Here is a 21,521-nt window from a genome sequence, read left to right as displayed (position 1 = left end):
CACCCAAGAAATTCTGTACCCTTGAGCACTCACTCTGTTCCCTTCTCCCTTTAACCCCTGGCAGTCCTCAGTCTATTGTCTGTCTATGGATTTGCCTCTTCTGGACATTTCCTATAAAGTAAAATCACACAATAGGTGGTCTTTGTCGTTAATTTTTCTCACTTAACATATTTTCAGTGTTCATCCATTTTATAGCCTATATTAGTATTTTATTCTTTTTATTTATCTTTAATACTGTATTCCTTTTTTATTTTTAATATTTGGTTGTATAGATATAGCACATTTTGTTTATCCATTCATCAGTTTATGGACATTTGGGTTGTTTCTGCTTTTTGGTTATTATAATAATGCTACCCTGAACATTCTTATATAGATTTTTATGAGAACATATGCCTTCAGTTTTCTTGGATTGGAATTGTTTTTAGAAGTAGAATTGCTGGGTCATATGACAACTCTATGTTTAACTTGTCAAGGAACTGCCAAACTGTTTTCCAAAATAACTGAGCCATTCTAAATTCCCATAAGCAATGTAAAGGGTTTTAATTTTTTCACATCTTCAATAACACTTGATACTGTCTGCACTTTTTATTATAACCATCCTAGTGGATCCTTTGGTTGTATTTGCATTTCCCTGATGACTAATGATGTTGGGTACTTTTCATCTGCATATTGGCCATTCATACATCTTCTTTGGAGAAATGTCTCTTCAATTCTTTAACTCATTTTTGTTTGGATTATTTGTCTTTTAACTGTTTAATTCTAAGAGTTTTTAATATATATATATGTGTGGTCTATAAAAATATATGGGTGATAAGTATTAAAGAGGACACTTGTGATGAGTACTGGGTGTTACATGTAAGTGATGAATCACTAAATTCTTTTTTTTTTAATTTTTTTAATGTTTCTTTATTTTTGAGAGCTGAGAGACAGAGTGAGAGGTGGGTGGGGCAGAGAGAGAGGGAGACACAGAATCCAAAGCAGGCTCCAAACTGTCAGCACAGAGCCCAAGGCAGGGCTCGAACCCATGAACCATGAGATCACGACCTGAGCTGAAGTCAGACGCTTAACCGACTGAGCCATGCTGGTGTCCCATGAATCACTAAATTCTACTCCTAAAACAAATATTACACTATATGTTAACTAACTGGAATTTAAGAATTTGAAAAAATTCAATATATACTCAGATGCCTTAAAAAAAAGTAAAATTTAAATTTCATCTCATGATATATATATGTTCTTATCAGATACACAATTTGGAAATAATATTGCCCACTCTGTGGGTTGTCTTTTCACTCTCATAAAGGCATCTTTTGAATCACAAAAGGACTTACTATTGATAAAGTGCAATTCACCTATTTCTATTTTGTTTCTTAAGGTTTTGGTGTCATGTCTTGTCCCAGCACCTTTTGTTGAAAAGACTATTTTTTCCTCATTGAATTTTCTTGGCATCCTTGTTAACAATCAATTGCCCATACATGTGAGACATTATTTCTGGGTCCTTAATTTTATTTCATTGATTGGTCCATCTTTATGCCAGTATCATGCTGTCTTGATTACTATAACTTGGTAGTAAGTTTTAAAATCAGGAAGTGTGAATTCGCCAACTTTATTTTTCACTGTCAAGATTGCTTTGTCTATTCTGGGTCCCTGACATTTCCGAATGGATTTTAGGATCAGCTTGTCAATTTCTGCAGAGGCCGATGGGATTTTGATAGAGATCATGTTGGATCTGTCAATTAGTGCTTAGGGAATGTTTCTGTCTTAGCATCTTATCCATGAACATGGGGTTTCTTTTCACTTATTTAGGTCTTCTTTCATTTTTTAAAATGATATTTTATAGGTTTTGGTGAAAAAAAATTTGCACTTTACTTGCTTATTCTGAAGTATTTTACTTTTTTGATGATAAAATTTTATTAACTTTATTTTAAATTGTCCTTCTAAATAGGATAAATCTGCATTTTTAAATCTTTATTTATTTTTGAGAGAGAGAGAGAGAGAGAGAGAGAGATCATGAGCGGAGGAGGGACAGAGAGAAAGGGAGACACAGAATCCAAGGTAGGCTCCGGGATCTGAGCCGTCAGCACAGAGCCTGACGCAGGGCTCAAATCCACAAACCACAAGACCATGACCTGAGCCTAAGTCTGTTGCTTAACCAACTGAGCCACCCAGGTGCCCTGAGAAGTCTGCATTTTTAAAGGTTATATGGATATGTAATATTATATAAAATCAGCACTTTAATATACGGATCGTCTCACATGTAAGTATTAGATTTTCAAAGGACCCTAATAGTACTTCCCACTTTGAAAATGAGTAGAAAGCTATGTGTGACCCAAAGGAAATGGATGAATATTAAGGAAGCAATATATATTCATGTATTAATATATATACCAATATACTGAGAAGCTTTATTTTGAGTTGTATTATCAGGTTAACTATGGAACATGTATTCACTCATATGTGAATCATGATTCACAAAATACACGAAAGTTTGACATTTTAAATACTTAGGCTAATTAGTGCACTTGTTAAACCTACAGATTATGTGGAAATTAGTAATTAAAGCTTTTTTAAAATGCCCAGTTTCACTGGAAATATTTGCAGATATGACATAAAGTCATATGAAGAGTTGGGTGTTTGAATACTGGGGTGGCAAACTAGTCACCAAAATGATTATGGATACTGTGCTTATGTATAGAGCAAAAGGAAAATAGGTAATTCAGAATGGTATGACTGGTTATATCAGTTATCTGTTAGTATTTAAAATGTTCCCACATGTATAGTAATCACATCAGTGAAGATACCACTTAAAATATGGGGAAAATACTATAATAGAGGTATATTGAGTAAGGATTTTATAATGAATACTGGAAATTATTAATTATAATGGAGCCTTTAATTTGGAAACATAGTCTTTTTGGTTTTCAAGAGATACTAAAACTACACAGAAGAAAATTGTTCTGAAAAAATAATGTCTATTTAAAGAATTTATGAATAATTACTCTAAGTTGATTGGTCTGAAAAGATTAAAGGTTAAAAAATAGAAGCACAAGGGGTGCCTGGGTAGCTCAGTCAGTTGAGCATCTGACTCTTGATTTCAGCTCAGGTCATGATCTCACAGTCGTGAGATAGAGCCCCGTGGCGGGCTCTGAGCTGAGCATGGAGCCTGCTTGAGATTATTCTCTCTCTCCCTCTTCCTCTGCCCCTACCCTACCTGCACTCTTTATCTCTCTCTAAAAAAAGAAGAAGAAACACACTCAGAAAGTTTTGGGTTTTTGGCTGTTGGTGTATTTGTCTGCAGTAGTAATTGGATTTGACAGCAGAAACCAGTTGATGGCTCATATTCTATGAGATGTACTGGCTTGGAACGTACAGAGTGAATCACTGTTGGTAAACATTGTCAAGACACGAATGGGTTATGGTTTTGTCCCCGGAGGTCTGTCTATATAACTATCATCCATTTGTTAGACTATATATTTTAGAAAGAAACCCTAATCTAATATCAGAATAATGTCAAAGACAAGGAAGACAAATTTTAAAAATGCATGGACACTCATAAGAAAGATGGTATGATCTGTTAATAAAGTTGTGCAAAAGGGCTGAATGATCTTTATTTATGCTTTATAGTACAGCTGTGAAAATTAGAGGTTGTTTAATTTACTCTCAAGTAGTATTGTTTTTAATCACTGTTTAACATATGCAAAATAAATTATTTATCTCAAATATTAAAGTATTTATAAGATCATGATTCAACTATTTGCTATTTATCCTTCCCTGAGGTATTGGTTGGTTCCCAGACTTCAACTATGGCATCAAAACACAGTACAGTTATATATAAATAGATTCCTTGATGAAAATGGAGTCATGTGTATGTATCACGTTTACAAAAATATAATTAATATATAATTGTATTATATATTAATTATATTATAATTATGATATATAATATAATTAATATATAATTATATAAAATAAATATAATATATAATTACAAAAATATAATTAATATATTAAGAAAAGTCATATGTAGTGTTTGTGGGTGTTTTTCTTAAAATTCTTAACTATTTAAAGTATTGCAGTATTTCCCATTATCTTATAACTTTATTTTTTATTTATGAAAAATAATTTTCTATTCATTCAGTACACAGAAATTGATCATGGAAAATTTAATATTTGGCTCATAATGATAAATATTTATCCTATGTATTGAGGCTTATCTGATATAAGTGTATCTCTTTGTTAACAAGTCTTATTTCCTTCTGGAAAATGAAATGTATTAAGAATTAAAGAATTATACATGTGGTTAGAAAGCTGACCTTTAGAGTCTCTACCAGTCTTGAAGTTTAATGTTTTTGAGATATTTGGCTGCCTTTTTTTTTTCAATAACCTCATATGTCTATAGAAACCCCAAACAAAATGCAATTTTGGTTTTACAATAATTAGCTTTGAAATATAACCTTCACAAAAGTATTTTATTATCTTTTAGGAGTCCATTAGGGTATAAAATCAATACTTTTGCCATTCTGTGGAGCATTTCATTTTTCTCAATATTTTCAAGAGAAACCACTGTATGTTTCCAATTTAACTTTTTTTTCTTCCCTAATGGAATTCTATACATAAATAAAATAGCTTTTCTAAATCTTTAAAACCTAATAGAAAATTAGCTTGGTTGTGATAGATTGCTTTACCTTTGTGGTGAAAAGACAGGGTAAGAGCTAATGGTTTTGAGTGCCCTTATGACACATCAAGTACCACTATTTTCTCAAAGGAGAACATTTGAAATTAAACAGGCATGAATTTTCTATTCCACCTCGAGTAAGGCAGAAGCCAAGATACTGTTTATGACCTCATCTCAGAAATTACATGTAATCGTTTCTGGTATGTACTATTGTTTACATAAATCAACCTCTGCAAGTATTGAGCTTGGAGATTATAGCTCTCTATCCTCAATCATTCACCCCACATTCAAGAAAAGAAAACATCCTTAAGTGATAGATCTATTCATGAGAATAGTCTCAGTTGCATGTTCCCAAAGAGAGGGAACCATAAGGTGATGAAATTATATTGCCAAAATGAGCCAGTTTGGGGCATATTTTTGGTAAATGACAGGCGTCACTGCCTTCTGAGTAGATTCTCAATAGAACATTACACTGGTGGTGGTCACAGAATGGGGAGATAAGCTTATTTTGAGTAGTATTAGTTTTCTATTGCTGTGTAACAAATAACTATAAAATTTAACACCCTAAGACAGTAAAACATTTGTTATCTTACACAGTATCTATTCAGAAGCAGCTTATTAGCTGAGTGTTTCTGGCTCAGTATTTCTCATGAGGTTGCAGTCAAGGTATCATCTGGGGCTGCAGTCATCTGAAGGCTTGAGTGCAGCCAGACAGGTTGTTTTGTAGGTGGTTCCCTCACATGCATGACAAGTTGGTGCCGGTTGTCGGCAGGTGGCCTGAGTTCTTTACATTGGGCTTCTTAGAGTTCTCATGACACTGTGGTTCTTCCCTTGGGGTGAGTGATCCAAGAGACAGCAGGGCAGAAACCAGAATATTTTTCAGAAATATTCTCAGAAATCTCAGAATAGTCTCAGAAATCACATGTAATAATTTCTGGTATGTACTTTTGTTTACATAAATCAACCCTATTCACAGTGGGAGGGGAAATACATGAGTTCACGAGTTCTAGGAGGTGAGATTATCGGGAGCCATTTTGGAGCCAGACCACCATAGGATACGGTAATTCTTCTTTTGGGTTGTTAATAGAGCTGGTCTTGGGGAAAATAAGTTGTGTATTGTTTTGTTTTGTTTTTCAAATGTTCTTTGGGCTCCCATTTCTGTGCTTCTTTGAGCAACCTTCTGTTACTGGGTCCCAGTACTATCAAGTTGACCCCTTCTTCCTCCGGGGTCTGCTGTGGTATGCTTCCTATTGTTAACAAACAAAATTCAGATGAGTAAATTAGAAGATTTCATTGGCTTTATTCAATGATTCATGAATCAGGCAGCATCTCATCTAGCAAGTAGAGGTGTGTTCCAAGGAGTTGTGCAAAATGGAAGATTTATATCAGACGGAGGGTCAGGCAAAAAATTGTAAGCAAAAGAAAAGAAAGGATTGTTCCAGACAAAGTCACCTTCCCTTAGGGGGAAGAGAAGGTCTTATCTTTCAGATTACCTCATCTTCCTTTGGGGAATGGAGAAGGCCCGTTGGCAGACTCCTTGGCATCATCCATCAGAAAATTCCTGACTGACCTGGTTAAGACTACATTACTGGGGAAGGTTGAAACTGCAGTTAGATCTAGGTAGTAAATGCCAGTTTAAGACTTGGGGCTTTAACCTACATGATGCCATTTGGGACCTTTGGTTTTCTTTTGTACACTGTCCTTCCTTTCTCACAAATTCAGCAAATATTTGAGGGCAAATTGTGTGTCAATCACTGTTCATAGAACTTACCATTTATAGTAGCTACTTTTTGTAAGAAGTTCTCTCCTATGATCTATAATTCCAGTTTGTAATATTAGTGTCCTACTAAAATGATTGTGTTTCTAATAAGGTAAATGTGGTATTATTATTTATAATAAGAAACATATAGTCTTTGACCTTATTCCTGACACAAACTCCTAAAACCTTTGGAATTTTCTGTGATAAGAGCAATAAAGGTGTCTTAATTATGTTAGTGAGGTGACTTTTGGAAACCCTCTAGATAACCTACGGTTGGGGGCTGGTTGTCAGAGGAATCAACCATGTGAGTAGGAGATTAGAAATTTCAGTCCCACCCCAGACTTTTGGGAAGGGAGAGGGGCTAAAGGCTGAATTGATGCCAATGGCCACTAATTCAATTAATCATGCTTATGTGATGAAGTCTCCATAAAGTCGCAAAAGGTGGGAGTTCAGAGAGTTTAAAAGTTGGTGAACAGGTGGAGATTTGAGGGGAGTGGCATAATCAGAAAGCATTGGAGTTCTGTGCCCTTTCCACACACCTTCCGCTATGCATCTCTTCCATGTGGCTGTTCCTGAGGTATATCCTTTTTATAATAAGCTGGTAATCTAGTAAGTAACGTGTGTCCTAGTTCTGTGAGCTGGTCTAGCACACTAATTGAACCCAAGGCCGGTGTTGTTGGAACCTTCAATCTATAGGTCTTTCAGAATCTGCACATGTAACAACCTGGACTTATAGCTGATATCTGAAGTGGAGGGGACAGTCCTGCAGCCCGAGCCCTTAACCTGTGGGATCTGATGCTATTGCCCGATAGCCAGTGTCAGAATTGAGTTAACTTATAGGATGCCCGGCAGGGGTCTAAGATTGCTTCGTGGTATGGGAAACCTCCTCTTCCCTACCCCATACATGTTGAAACTGGGTCCAGAACCTTTAGTAAACAATCAAAGAAGAGGTCAATGATTGGCAGAATACCCTTAAAATAATATTTTATTTTAGTAGAGGTATTCTGTGATTTAATCCAAAAGAGGAAGGTAGAACCTGAAGACTGAGTAGATACTAAGCACATTAGGGTGACTTTCTCATTTATACCAGTTTCACTGCTTTAAGCCACTTATAAGACTAGTTTTTTTCGATTAGAAACATTGCCATCAAGCTATCTCATTCAGCGTGGTCTTTTTCACAGCGTGGAAGTGCAAAACTGGGGGAAATAAAAGTCTATTTCATGCTTAAATGGAGGCAAAAACATTAATATAGTTATCACCACGAGAACATGAGGATTATCAGAGATTAAAGTAGTGAATTTTCCCATTTCCTTTCAAAACTGACACAATGTGATTTGAATTTCCCTAAATATGGTGAAGAGCCTTGGATCACTCTTTTATATGTATGTTTATATCCTAAGCCAGTGTTTCAGGGACTCTGGCATTTATATTTGTGATTAACTCTAAAACCTATTTCCATGGGGCTTTTTTTTCCTTTCCCTTTTTCTTTCTCTTTCTTTCTTTCTTTCTTTCTTTCTTTCTTTCTTTCTTTCTTTCTTTCTTTCTTTCTGAGTTTCAAAACTGTTTGGGCCAATAAATCTTTCTACGAATGTCATATTGGTCAACATTGAGGAGGTAAATGGAAACTAATGACACTCATCAAGTTGATGATATGAATGATTTATTGGACCCAATCATTTAACACTTTCAAAAAGTCAATATTGGGGAAAGAAATGGGGCACTTATTATGGTAAACTGTATTTGCGCTGTCAGCATTCAATGATTTATTACAAACCTGTGGCTAGGATTAGGATATTATAAATGGGGGGGGAAATGGAAAGCTCATTAATTTTTTATCCCCACAGGTGGAAGACATGCAGTGGGCTAATAGAGAACACACTCACCCAGCGTCTGTCTGCAGTCTGCCCTGTAAGCCTGGGGAGAGGAAGAAAACAGTGAAAGGAGTCCCTTGCTGTTGGCACTGTGAGCGCTGTGAAGGTTACAACTACCAGGTGGATGAGCTCTCCTGTGAACTTTGCCCTTTGGATCAGAGACCAAACATCAACCACACAGGCTGCCAGCTTATTCCCATCATCAAACTAGAATGGCATTCTCCCTGGGCTGTGGTGCCTGTGTTCGTTGCAATATTGGGAATCATCGCCACCACCTTTGTGATCGTGACCTTTGTCCGCTATAATGACACACCTATTGTAAGGGCTTCGGGACGAGAACTTAGCTATGTGCTCCTGACAGGGATTTTTCTCTGTTATTCAATCACCTTTTTAATGATTGCAGCGCCAGATACAATCATATGTTCCTTCCGCCGGATCTTTCTAGGACTTGGCATGTGTTTCAGCTATGCAGCCCTTCTTACCAAAACCAACAGAATCCACCGAATATTTGAGCAGGGCAAGAAATCGGTCACAGCGCCCAAGTTTATTAGTCCAGCATCCCAGCTGGTGATCACTTTCAGCCTCATCTCCGTCCAGCTCCTGGGAGTGTGTGTCTGGTTTGTTGTGGACCCCCCCCACATCATCATTGACTATGGAGAACAGCGGACTCTAGACCCAGAGAATGCCAGGGGAGTGCTCAAGTGTGACATTTCTGATCTCTCGCTCATTTGTTCACTGGGGTACAGTATCCTCTTGATGGTCACTTGTACTGTGTATGCCATTAAAACGAGAGGTGTCCCAGAGACTTTCAATGAAGCCAAACCTATTGGACTTACCATGTACACCACCTGCATCATTTGGTTAGCTTTCATTCCCATCTTTTTTGGTACAGCCCAGTCTGCAGAAAAGGTAAGTACAAGAATGCATATGCCAACCCTTCTCTGGATTTAACTTCTTTCTTTAGGATGCTTTCCCACTTTTCTTTTGGCTTACTTATATTCTCTCAAGATGATTCAGTCTATTTTATTCTTATTCATATATATATATATATATATATAATTATGAAATCCCTCAAGGTCACTTAACTTTGAATATGTGTTGACTAAGGTTGATTTTCCATGAAGAATGCTTTCATGTGTCCACCTTGGCAGAACTGAAAACTGAAAGATCTCACATTACTTTCTGGGTTTCTCTTCCCAGGTCTGTTATCTACTAAGATGACTGGTTTTTTTTTTTTTTTCCTAATGTTAATTAAAAATGAATGGGAGAAAAGAAAGTCAGACATAATTCATAGGGATGAGCTATCCCAGAGATATCCCATTGCATGACAAATGCCTCCTTTTCTGGTTGTAATGTGACTCTGGGAATAAGCTGCTCCTTAATAATTATGATGGTTTTAGTTATGGAGGCAGAGCTTATAGTAGAGCAACAACCACTACAAAAAAAAGCTGAAATGGCTTAGTTCGATCTGTGCCATCTTGCTACTTCCCTTCAGCCTCCCTTCTTATCACTTTTCCATATGTGAAAGGTGATGTTGAAGGATTTAAAAAAAGATAGCAATGGGCAGTTTTACAAAAAGCAGTTTCGAATTTTTCAGAACGTGAAGATCAATTAAATCTCGTAAAATAATTTTCTTTTGCCACGAATCTCCAATTAACCTTTCTCACATAAATCACTGCAAGTAAAGAACATCTATATGTGAAAGGGAATACGTGCTGAACTGGATGCATGTAGTTTATGTCCAGAAAAGCAGAGAACTAAAGTTAAACATGAATTCCAAGCTTTGGATAGTTTAACGGAGACAAGCTGTTTTATAAAACAAAGACAAATGCTATCTTTCTGAATGAATAGTCCTTCAGCCCTAATGTGCGTATGAAAAAGTTATTCTCTCAGAATGAGGGTTTAAAGATTCTTCCACCCTCTGTCATCAGAAGTTAGGAGGAAATCAAGCATCCTGGGGGCAATTACATTCCCTAGTCTCTAACATTCCAAGTGAGGTCATGCATGACTCTTAAAATCCCAACTAATTCAGAGGAAAAAGTACTCAACAAGGGCACAGAGAGCTCATTAGTATGAGCATTCATCCCTTACTAGATCAATGTGGCTTTCAACCATGTTTGGACAAAAAAAAAATGTACTTCAGCAAACTTGCTGCTGAATAGAAAAAATTTACCATGGGTTCCAGACCTGTGACCTTTCATGAGTGAAGTGGTCTGATAGAAGTCCATGAATATTTTATGTAGGACCAAGCACATGGCAGGAAAATAAAGTAAGGCAGTTTGATGCTCTAAACCCAATAAACATTATATTTTGACATATGTAGATAGGAATTTATTAGGATCAAACTTGTAAATTTGACTTAGGAGAGAATGCATGAGCTGGAAAATAAATCTCTCAATGTCTGTTGGGTCTGTTTTGATATAGTTAGTTGAACTAGTCAGGGCAAAACAATATTCTTCAGAGTCTGGAAATGTCTGCATTAGGTGAATTATTAATAACATTAAGTGGTACTTGTATTTGTATTTGAACCTAGGACTGCCTTTTTTAATATACTGTTTTATCTGAAAAGGGGCCATAAGTAGTTTATTTTGCTTTCTGGGTAATGAATACTTACCCAGACAAAATCTCCTGAGTTCTGACATCTAACTTCCTTTTCTTTTTCTCTCTCTTGCTTTACATTTATAAATGATCCTCTACTCTTACTTTTCACATTGTGACTTTCAAGGGCAGTGGGGGTAGAGCAAATACAAATAAGATGATACGTCTATTTGCATAAGTCTTTCAGTGCCTCAACTTTTAGAATAAATAAAATCATGGTACGACATTAAGCAATTAGATAGTATCATCACAGCAGTGCAAGCATGCATTATACGAATAAGCATTCTTAAGGTAGTCGAAAAAAGGTGACCATTGTCTCTCCGAACTAGAATCCTGCTAAACTGGGGCTGTCCCTCAGCAGCAGTGCCAGAGGAAGGAAGAATTTCAGGGTAAAATGGGCAGGAGAATACGCTGAGGGCGGGGAGAGACGGCTGGTGCCACCGCGCCCTAATTGCCGCTGAACACGTGTCTGAGACCTGGAGTTTGTGTGTATAGTTTCAGGGACAGACATTTCCATGCCTACAGAGGTCTGACTGAATGCTAGACACAATTCATTTTTTTCTTTCTTAGCTTTGTGAATCAAAGGAAGTCAGAGAAGCACATTGTGAGACAAATTAGAAAATATGTTAAGTGGATTTATTTTGTTTTCATGATATAATGGAATGTGGAAAAGACTGAAGAATTCACTAAGAAACACAAATTGTGGGAATCTTCAGAGCATTGTAATGTCCTTAGATTATTTAGTCAGTCTTAGGAGCTACTGAATTTAGACCGGCTCTGCATCAAGAGCTGTTAAGAAGCTAAGATTTGGCTACTGAGGTATTTTATAGAATATAATTATGTGTCATCCTAAGGCTTCACATAAAATTTGCTACCTGCTTGCTATTCTCTGTCAAAATATCTTTACTATTCAAAACAGTACACAAAATGCACGAGAAGATTTCTTTTTCACGTTGCTAAAATAGTTGACACCGATATTAAAAGTGAATAAAACTCGCTATCTCTAAAAAAAAAAGGCTTTATATAAGTTTTATTGACTTGGAGGACCAAAGAGCTGGTCAGTCCTCCATTCTCATTTCTAATGCTCAGCCAATTAGCCCACGTTATCAACTTGAAGTGTTTGTAGCAGGCAGTACACACATCCATTAATTCAGTAGATCCTTATTGAGCATTGTGTCCAGTATTGTGCTTATTATTGAGCCTGTGTCAGTCCGCTTCCCTGAGCCTTCCTTGTAAGACTCAGTCTGGCTCCCGGCCGATGCCTGCCTGACACCTGCCAGCACGAGCAAGGTGCCAGGCTCAAAGGCAGGAGAAGATGAGGCTCAAGGGCAGGGGAAGATGGTGAGGAGTCAGATCTGAGATGAGAAAGCAAACAAGAGAGCTATGCATCCTGTAACTGTATGTCAGTGACATAGAATTCATAACACAGGAGACAGCAGAAGAGCAGAATTTCTTTCGGTATGCATTTAATTATGCTTCTTAGAGTAATCTACAAAAGAAAACTCATCTAACCATACAGGTCTCTCTGAAATTATAACAGAAGTAGGAATAAAAGCTAAAATCAGTTGAATAATTTAGACAGATGTTTTGGAAAACCCCTGGGTAAAATCAAATTATAAAGGTACATTTTAGCATTCATAAAGACAGACAGCTCTGTGAAGTAAGTCTTTATTCAATGATAAAACACCATTTAATTTTCCCACTATTTTTCTCAGATTTTGAAATCAAGTTGAATCATGTTTTTCCAATAGAAATTAATGACATCATTTATTAGATTTGTACCTACGGCTGCATTCCACTAATTCCTAGTGGAATTTTCTTTTCCTATAGAAAAGTGGTGTGAAGGAAGGGTTGACACACTGAGGCATGATCATGGACTCACGCAAACTCTCATAATTGTACTGAAAAGACAAAAATAATAAAACAGAATTAGTGCAATAGACAGGAAAAGAATCCTCAGGGATGGTGAGGGGCTGTTAGGATGGCAGAAATCTCTGGAATACATATTTTACCACCTCTAATTGCACTCATAAAGCCAAGGTAATCAGACAAGGGTTATGACATTGCCAAGCTCCAAAGAGCACAGTGCTTCAACCAGATCATTGGTTGGAAACCAAACAAAACACCCTCAAAGCAGAAAAGAAAGCAAAACTCAAAAATTTCAAAAACGCCTATATGCGAAAGCAACCTTTCTTCCCTTGGTGCATCATGGTCCAGTAGCTCAAGTCAGAAACCTGGGAATTGTCTTAGACTCCTCCCTCAGCACTCTCCCACTCTTTTATTTCTTCCTCTCACCTGCAGGTGTCATCCTTGAAAAATTCCTGAGGGGAAAGAGTATCCATTTAATGTATATCTGAGTGAATATGTCTCTTAACATAGAGGCTTTCATGTAGTACCTTCTCAGTGAATGCCTACTCAATGTGTCCACAGAGTGCCTTGCACAATAGCGATCTTATATAATACTGTAATGCTTATTTACGATTTCAATTAGACTGTGATACAATGGGAATCTTATATCTTCATCTTATTGTGATCCCCATTACAACAACTTTTTTTTCAGGAAAACAAGTTTCCTCATTCTAATGATGGGCCATATTCATTTCTTTTAAAAAATGTTGTCATCACTTATTCTGAAATAGGGCTGCTAAATACGTAGGGAGAAAGGCAAAAAGGAATTATTATAGTTGTCTTAGTTCTATCTAGAATACAGAGAACAAATGGGATTTGGTGCAATTAATCAAATACTTTTGTCTTATCATCCTTCCCTCGTTCTTTTACTGCATCTGTCTGTTGAAGGGCAGAAGAGTATGGGGGTACAGAGATGGATAATGGGACTAAGGAAGAGCTTAAGCTCTGGAGAAGGTGGATTTGGGTTCAAATCCTGACCCTGCTAAATTGGCTGAGAAAATGTCGGCAAGGGCTATACTTCTGAAGGTTGTAATAAATTCTCCTGGAGAATGCAAATTCACATGGAAAACAATATAAAGCGGTCACTTGCCATCTGTACCCAGCCCTACTCATATCCTCTAGAAAAGGCAGGAAGATGGGTGACTTCAATAAAAACAAATGCTTCTTTTGTCTCATTACGGTGTGTTTTTTGGTACTAATAGATATCTCAGGGTAGTTTTGCTGAGAATGACATGATATGAGTCATGACAGGTGTTTAGCATGTAATAAGTTCATTCCTTGTTGGCTGTTACTATTATTAGGCTATAATTTATGAGGACAGGGATCTTATTTGGTTTTGCTCACCATTATATCCTCATCACCTAGTTGAGGACTGGGCCAGCATAGAGTCTCAAAAAAAATGTGTTTAACGACTGAATACATTTATATTTATCCAGATAGTTGTCTCAATTTCTCCAGCCTTTTAGACCATGTCTGTGCAGCACCCCCACTCAATGTGTTTTCTAAAATATTAGAGATTTACACCAGGGTGTATATCATCCATATTAAGTAAATTAAAGAAGGCAACAAGATCTGTAGGACCCAGAGAATGGGAAGGGAGGATTGTTCCTGCGGCAATGCGTAACTGACTTCCTATATTTAGCCAGAAATACTGGAAAGTGTCATCAGAAATCAATTGCTGAAATATTTTAAATTTGAAAAGTGAGTAACTCTAACAAGAGCTGTGAAAGGTAGTTCTGAAAAGAATGATAAAATTACTGCTGTAGGGAAAAGTTGAGATGAGAAAAGAAGAGCCTGAGAACCCTGTCAATATCACCTAAACGACGATGGAAGTGATTTTTGGAATAGATCAGACCAGAGTAGTTCTCCAGCCACACCTGTCTCTCAGCATTGCTTCATTTCCTTCGACAGGAAGGAAGTGGAAACAGGATAGATTTTTTCTTTCCTAGTCAATGTACAGTCATTTGAAGCAGATGCCTTTGAAGGCTTCAAATAGATGCCGCGGTTTCATGGCATCTATTATCGTGATACCTATTTCAGGTACGGTGGAAGATTGTGTCCAGACGAGATGAGTCATACCGCACTAGCATACCAAACCAGAGTTGCAGTCAACTCCAGAAGGGGAAAACCGAATAGAAAAGGGAAAAGGAAAAGCAACCAGAAAAGAAAACATTTATGTAATCTCATTTACGCAGTCAGTTAAAATGATATGCTTGTGAAGACACAGAAGGAAAAAATGAAATAAGAAGATTCTAGGGCACAGCGTAGGCAAGCCTGTTAAGTGGCTCTCCTAGAGAAGGCTGCCTTAGCCAGGCTTATTACTTTTTTTCCGGTTGTGCTCCATATTACCACTGCAGAAAATTGCCAACTTACACATTTAGGGCAATTCTTTTGGGGATGCCTATCTTATCTGACAGCGTAAAGAAATATTTGCTCAATGAACCTTGCTTAGATTCCATGATCCTACTTTTTTGGGCTCTGAGGATGCTGTGAGGCCTCGGGCTACTTAATTTAAACATTTGGCTGTTAGTGAGACTGTAGTATTTACACATTCATCTTTTTTTTTAATTGAAATTGAATTTGCAAAGGGTTTGAATTTTCTATGCCCAAATTATAATAATTTAATCAACTATACAATTAGATAGTCGACCTGGGAACTTAGTCCTACAGCTAACTCATCTCATTAAAATGGTTTAGCTTTCTTAATATGTTTAAAAATCTAGACTACTAGATTTGATTAAGACTAAAGTATGAATTTTTTCAGTCATAGTGACCATGACCTTATTTCAGAAATGTTCTGGGGGAATGCCATACAAATAGACTAAATTTTTCTTCTATATAGACAGAACTTTAATGATACCCCAGACTGTTGATAGTACAGAATGCAGTGACTAATTTACTTGTATAACTTCAGATTGCATTTTCCGTGATTCAGTAGATGCTTATATCTTATGGAGCACACAGGGTGCCAGGGAGAGCAGATTGCAAGCAAATAGTTCCTTTTGGCTGTAACCATATCACATTTGTATGTTATGAAATTATTTTTTAAATCTCTAAATGCAGTATCATATGGGTTAGTACCACCCACCCCAAAAGTGTAGAAAATATTTAACCAAATATTAGTATAAATTCCAGGTTATCAAAAATAAATGCAAAGCAGAGTTATTGGCATCATTAAAAGAAATATAAAAGAAGAAACTTAGTCTGGCTTCTGGTTCACAATATGGGCTGGCATGAACATATATATCCCTTCCCTCTAAGGCAACAGTGAAATTTAAAAAATAAGAAAGAAAAAAAGAATGAAAGAAAAGAAAAAAGAAAAAAAGGAAGAAAAAGAGGACAGGAAAGAGAGAAAATGGGAAGAAGCCATTATATTTTTAGAGCCAAGATAAGATAGAACAATTTGGGAAAAGTCTGAAAAATAAAAGTCAAATGGGTATGATTTATAGAGAAATTGAAAGAAGGAAAGCACAACCCAAGAGACACAAATGGTTCTTACCATGACAGTTTCAAATAATTTCTAACCCTGGAGTCAGCATAAAGACCGGACATGGGCATGGGAGTGACCATCAGCAAAATTATTTAAAAAGCTACATTTCGAAATAGCTAGTCCAAGTGAGCTTCTCACTTTCCCTTTCTGTTCCAACTTTTTAAAAATGTTTATTTATTGGGGTGTCTGGGTGGCTCAGTTGGTTGGGCGACCGACTTCAGTCAGGTCATGATCTCACGGCTTGTTGAGTTCGAGCTCCGTGTTGGGCTCTGTGCGGACAGCTCAGAGCCTGGAGCCTGCTTCGGATTCTGTGTCTCCTTCTCTCTCTGCCCCTCCCCCACTCATGCTCTGTCTCTGTCTCAGAAATAAACATTTAAAAAAATTTTTTTTAAACCAACATTTTAAATAAACATTTAAAAAAAATTTTTTTAATGTTTATTTATTTTGATAGATGGAAAGTGAGCAAGGGAGGGGCAGAGAGAGAGGGAGACAGAGAATCCCAATGAGGACTCAAATTCATGAACCCTGAGCTGAAACCGAGGGTCAGATGCTTAACTGACTGAGCCACCCAGGAGTCCCCTCCTTTCTGCTCCAATTTAACAAGGAGAAAGATTACAGGTATTAGAGAATTCTACTCTCAAGAATGGGAATTATCTGATGGTAGGATTATGTTAGTCTACTTGTGTGGGTATAAGGTACTAAGAAAGAAACCACGCAGAATTTGAAGTAACTTTATTTCAGACAGACATGAACAGGTGGGCAATAAGAAATACATCTTCTATACAAGATAGAGATATGATAAAGGTCTCAGCTCTTAGATGAAGTTCCTCCTGTGGTAGGTCGTTTTGTATGCCTTTATCCATGCATCTTCAAGAGAAGCCAGCTGGGTACAACTGTCACCAACGTACACAGGTGTGTGGTCAGCCCTCCCATCCAAGGAAAATGGACCCCACCAATAATCCTTATCAACCAACCCGGCCCTACATCATAATCATACAACAGCCAAGGATGTCGTGGTAACTGAAGACCCAATGTCGTTGTTTAAAAAGACACATACACACATACAAACACACACATACACACAACAAAACCAGGGGTAATTCAGAAAACGCAAGAGAATTTTTAACAACAGAATTTTAATGAGTGTTCCAGAGAGAATCCAGAGAATATTGAACATACACACATGCATAGGTTGCTGTGAAAAAGATCAATCAGAAAATAAGAAAATGACCCTAGAAATTAAAATATGAATGTGAAAATAAAAAGCTGAACAGTTGAATGTAAATACGGGATAGCTTGGGTTAAGAGTGGAAATCTGAAGGGTGAAATCAGAGGAAGAACCAAGAAGAAAAGGAGGAAAGTGAAAAAAGGAAATCTGAGCAAAAGTTAGCACACCGCGGGGTGCCTTGGCGGCTCAGTCGTTGAGCAGCCGACTTCGGCTCAGGTCATGATCTCACAGTTCATGAGTTCAAGCCCCGCGTCGGGCTCCGTGTTGACAGCTGGAGCCTGGAGCCTGCTTCTGATTCTGTGTCTTCCTCTCTCTCTGCCCCTCCCCCACTCATGCTCTGTCTCTCTCTGTCTCAGAAATAAACATTAAAAAAAAATATTTTTTTTAAAAAAGCACACTGTGAGAATGGATGCAGGATTCTAAAGTATATCTAATAAGCATGGAGAAGAAGAAACAAAGAAGGAAAAGAAATGGCCAGATAAAATAAAATAAAATAAAAAACTAGAAGTTTCACAAATTGAAGAAAGACAATTTTTAAAATCGAAAGGCCCGCACATCTCAGTAAAATTGCATTAATTGAGGGAAAATTCTAAGAACTTTTTGAAGGGAGAAAAGATACATACAAGATATGAAAACCAGACCTCATATGCCTCCCTGGATTCTAGAAGGCAATGAGCAAAGACTTTCTAAGGGAAAGTATTTTAAACTTACAATTGTATAGCCAGCCAAACTATCAATCAATGTGAGGCTAAAAATGTATGTGGCTCAGAAAATCTGATGCCTACATATCTCATATATGAATTATTCTAGATGTTATCCAACAAAATAAGAAAAGCATATCTGATATGAGATGAGTAACAGTGGCATTTCATATAACCTCGAAGAAATGAAGGTATTTAAAAAGGGATTATAAAAGGATCTATTGGACCCTAGTGTCTAATTACCCTTTAAAAGGTAGAGTTTTAGTAATTATGGTTATTCTTTCTCTGCAAGCCCAGTCTTGCTACCTGGATGAATCTGAAGGGAATAACATTCAGTAGCCATATACAAAAATCACTTACTTTGTTAGAAGAAATCTGGAAACGAAATACAGAAATATGGAAATGAATGTTAATATTCATTAATATTAATATTGTAAGCCCTGTTAAGTTAAAAATATTAACACAACTTTAAAAACTTGGGTGATGACTAAAGAGGGGCAATAGAGAAGTTGTGTAGGCGTATTAAGTCACTCACCTTTTACTGAGAGCAGTCAACAGATACAATCCAAAATTGATAACCCAAGAGATAAGTGCATGATTTAAACCACAAGAAAAAACAAAATAAAACAAAACAAAAAACATCCTAAAATGTGTTAATTCTCTAGAATAGCATCAGGATATGGGAAGTTGGGTGATGGAGGGTTTTTATTTGAGAAATACTTAGATTTTATTTCATTTAATAAATTTACTTGATAAACATAGAATTGACTGCAAGAGAAAAGTTTAAGTGAAAGTCTCAGGAAAAACCTTTCTAAGACAACATGAATGCATATTCTCATATTGGGGCTTTTGGTATGTAATGTGTATTTTGTGAAAATCTTTCAGATGCAGAAACGAGTGAGGGATTTTGAATTTGTAAAATGACATGAGATTTTTTGATCGTCACAGTTTATAAATTCCCTCTTTTTTAGGATTTAGTAATGCCATTACTAAATAAATATTTTTAAGGGCCACAATTTAAATATTTGTTTACAGTCAGTGATTACATTTGGTTAGAAATATTTGTTAAATGGAGTGTGGCTAAGTCGGCTAAGCATCCGACTTCGGCTCAGATCATGATCTCATGGTTTGTGGGTTTGAGCCCCCGCATCAGGCTCTGTGCTGAGAGCTCAGAGCCTGAATCCTGCTTCAGATTCTGTGTCTCCTTCTTTCTCTGCTCCTTCCCCACTTGCTCTGTCTCTCTCTGTCTCTCAAAGGTGAATAAATGTTAAAAAAAAATTAACTTACAAATATGTGTTAACTGCTATATGAAGGGACCCTTGCTTGGTGTTTAAGAAAAGTAAAGATGAGTAAGAAGTTTGCTATCAAGTTGTTTAGGGTCAAGAAGGGGGCCAAACCAAGCACATGGATGACCAATACAAGGCAGAATAACATAAATTGAGGCAAAGTGCCTACTCTGAGGTCTTGGGGCCACAGACAGAGAAGGAGGAAGGTAGCATATCCTTTTGAGGGATCAAAAAAGTCTGCATGAAGGAGGTGGAAATGAAACAGGTAGTGTGTAAAACCTGTGACTGAAAGGAGTGTTCACCATAGTCACAGGGAGAGGTGGGTGACCTATCCATCCCAAAGTGCCCTGTTGTTAATATCACTCCTGTTATCCTGAAAAAGTATTTTGGGCACTAAATTATATTGTTACTCATAAAATACGATCAGATAACTGGCAGCCATTTTGTGGTGGGACTTAGGCCAAGTTTGTACTGCATTTGCTAGGAACTGAAGTATATTTGAATGTTTCTGAGCATGGATGTATTCTCAGCACAATTCCATTTTGTGAGATTTGTCTGCCCAGTGGTGAGTCAGATGAACTGTAGTGTGCAAGGATAAGAGAAAAGACAATAGCAAGATTATTGAAGAAATCTAGGCAAGATATATTGGGGGCTTGACATGTGGCAGGGGAAAATAGAAGAGACTCATTTCCAATTGATTTGGGAATGGAGGAAGACAGAGTAGGAGGTGAAGCGTTGGCACTGTTTGGTCTTGTGATTCCTAACATTCTCTGTGGCTGCCAGTAGGACTCTGTCTAAAAAAACTTAAAGCAAGAGTCTGTGGTTTTTCCTCTGGTCTGAGCTAAAGGAGGGAAAGCAATTCTTTTCAATTGCTAATGACTGCATCTAACCAAGTATGGAGAAGGATATTTGGGCCAAAATAGTGAAGTTGGGTAAAAAATCAGTTTGTGGGGATAAAGGCAAAGGTAAGGATACGAGGAAAAAAATCTCTGGTGGACTATGATTTTCAGTAACCAAATCTGCTACAACATTCAAATGAATTTTGATAGTTGAAATGAAAAAGCAAATTTGTTAGAAATAAAAGTTAAATCATTTCTAAATGACTATTAATCAATTTAAATATATCATCACTTTTGTCATTATGTAAATTTGGGTGTTAAATGGATTTTTATATTCCAGTAATCTTGGGCAAATTTTAGGGTAATTTTGGTTTTCTGTTTGTCATGGTTGTGACCAGATTCAGTCAGTAGTTTTTCCTTTACTATATATCCCCTTTTTCTATAACTTTGGGCACCTTGCATACAAAAATCTGAAGAAGCCAAATTTCAATTATATGTTTTTCTCTCTAAAATCATTCTAAAATGTGATGTGGTGAATCCATGTGGTAATCTGCAAGGTTCTACATTGCAGCAGTGTTCTAAATCTTGTTCACAGGAAGTGATTTTGAACCAATCAAAACCTACACCACTAACTGTAAGTTTATTTGTTTGTTTGTTAAGGATGACTGGAGGTTGTTCTCATTTTGAAAAAAAAAAATCTTCTTAGTTCAAAAATTGCAATCAGTTGAATGTTCTCATTGGAATTTTAGACTCGCTGAGTTATTTGCGCAGTCAAGTTATCTCCAGAAAAATACCAAGGACTGTAATGTTTTCATCTGTCCGTTGGCCCAAATCCTGTAGAATACAGCTCCTAGTATAACCTTTGCGAGTGTATACCAACACACAGATTTCACACACCATATACATACAGCTTTGTAGAAGATTTCATGTTCTCAGGCAAGATTAAATGTCATATGTTTCTCCTACCAGCTGTTTTTCTCTAAAATTCTCATCCACACAAATTGAATTGAATTGAAAATAGTACTGGTAGATTGTGAGCCTGTCATAAACCCATAAAGTGTTTACATCAGCAGCTTATCACTGTAGCACTGTCCTTTCTTCAACACAACACTTTCCTCGTGTTAAAATGTCCAATCAAACTGCAATGTATTGAACATTTGGTTAGG

The 21,521-nt window shown here is 36.9% G+C and overlaps 1 protein-coding gene across 1 annotated transcript in view; it reads left to right on the top strand.

Moving 5' to 3' along the window:
* Positions 1 to 21,521, top strand: part of GRM8 (glutamate metabotropic receptor 8) — a 756,021-nt gene that overhangs the window by 667,158 nt on the left and 67,342 nt on the right. Inside the window, exon 8 of the mRNA XM_042923664.1 lies at positions 8,279 to 9,214. Coding sequence (XP_042779598.1) covers positions 8,279 to 9,214 — 936 coding nt within the window. The remainder of the gene's footprint in view (positions 1 to 8,278; positions 9,215 to 21,521) is intronic.

The sequence above is a fragment of the Panthera leo genome, chromosome A2, assembly GCF_018350215.1.
Source record: "Panthera leo isolate Ple1 chromosome A2, P.leo_Ple1_pat1.1, whole genome shotgun sequence".
Lineage (NCBI taxonomy): Eukaryota > Metazoa > Chordata > Mammalia > Carnivora > Felidae > Panthera > Panthera leo.
The sequence above is the reverse complement of the archived record's forward strand: the minus strand, read 5'-3'. Positions and strand labels throughout refer to the sequence as shown.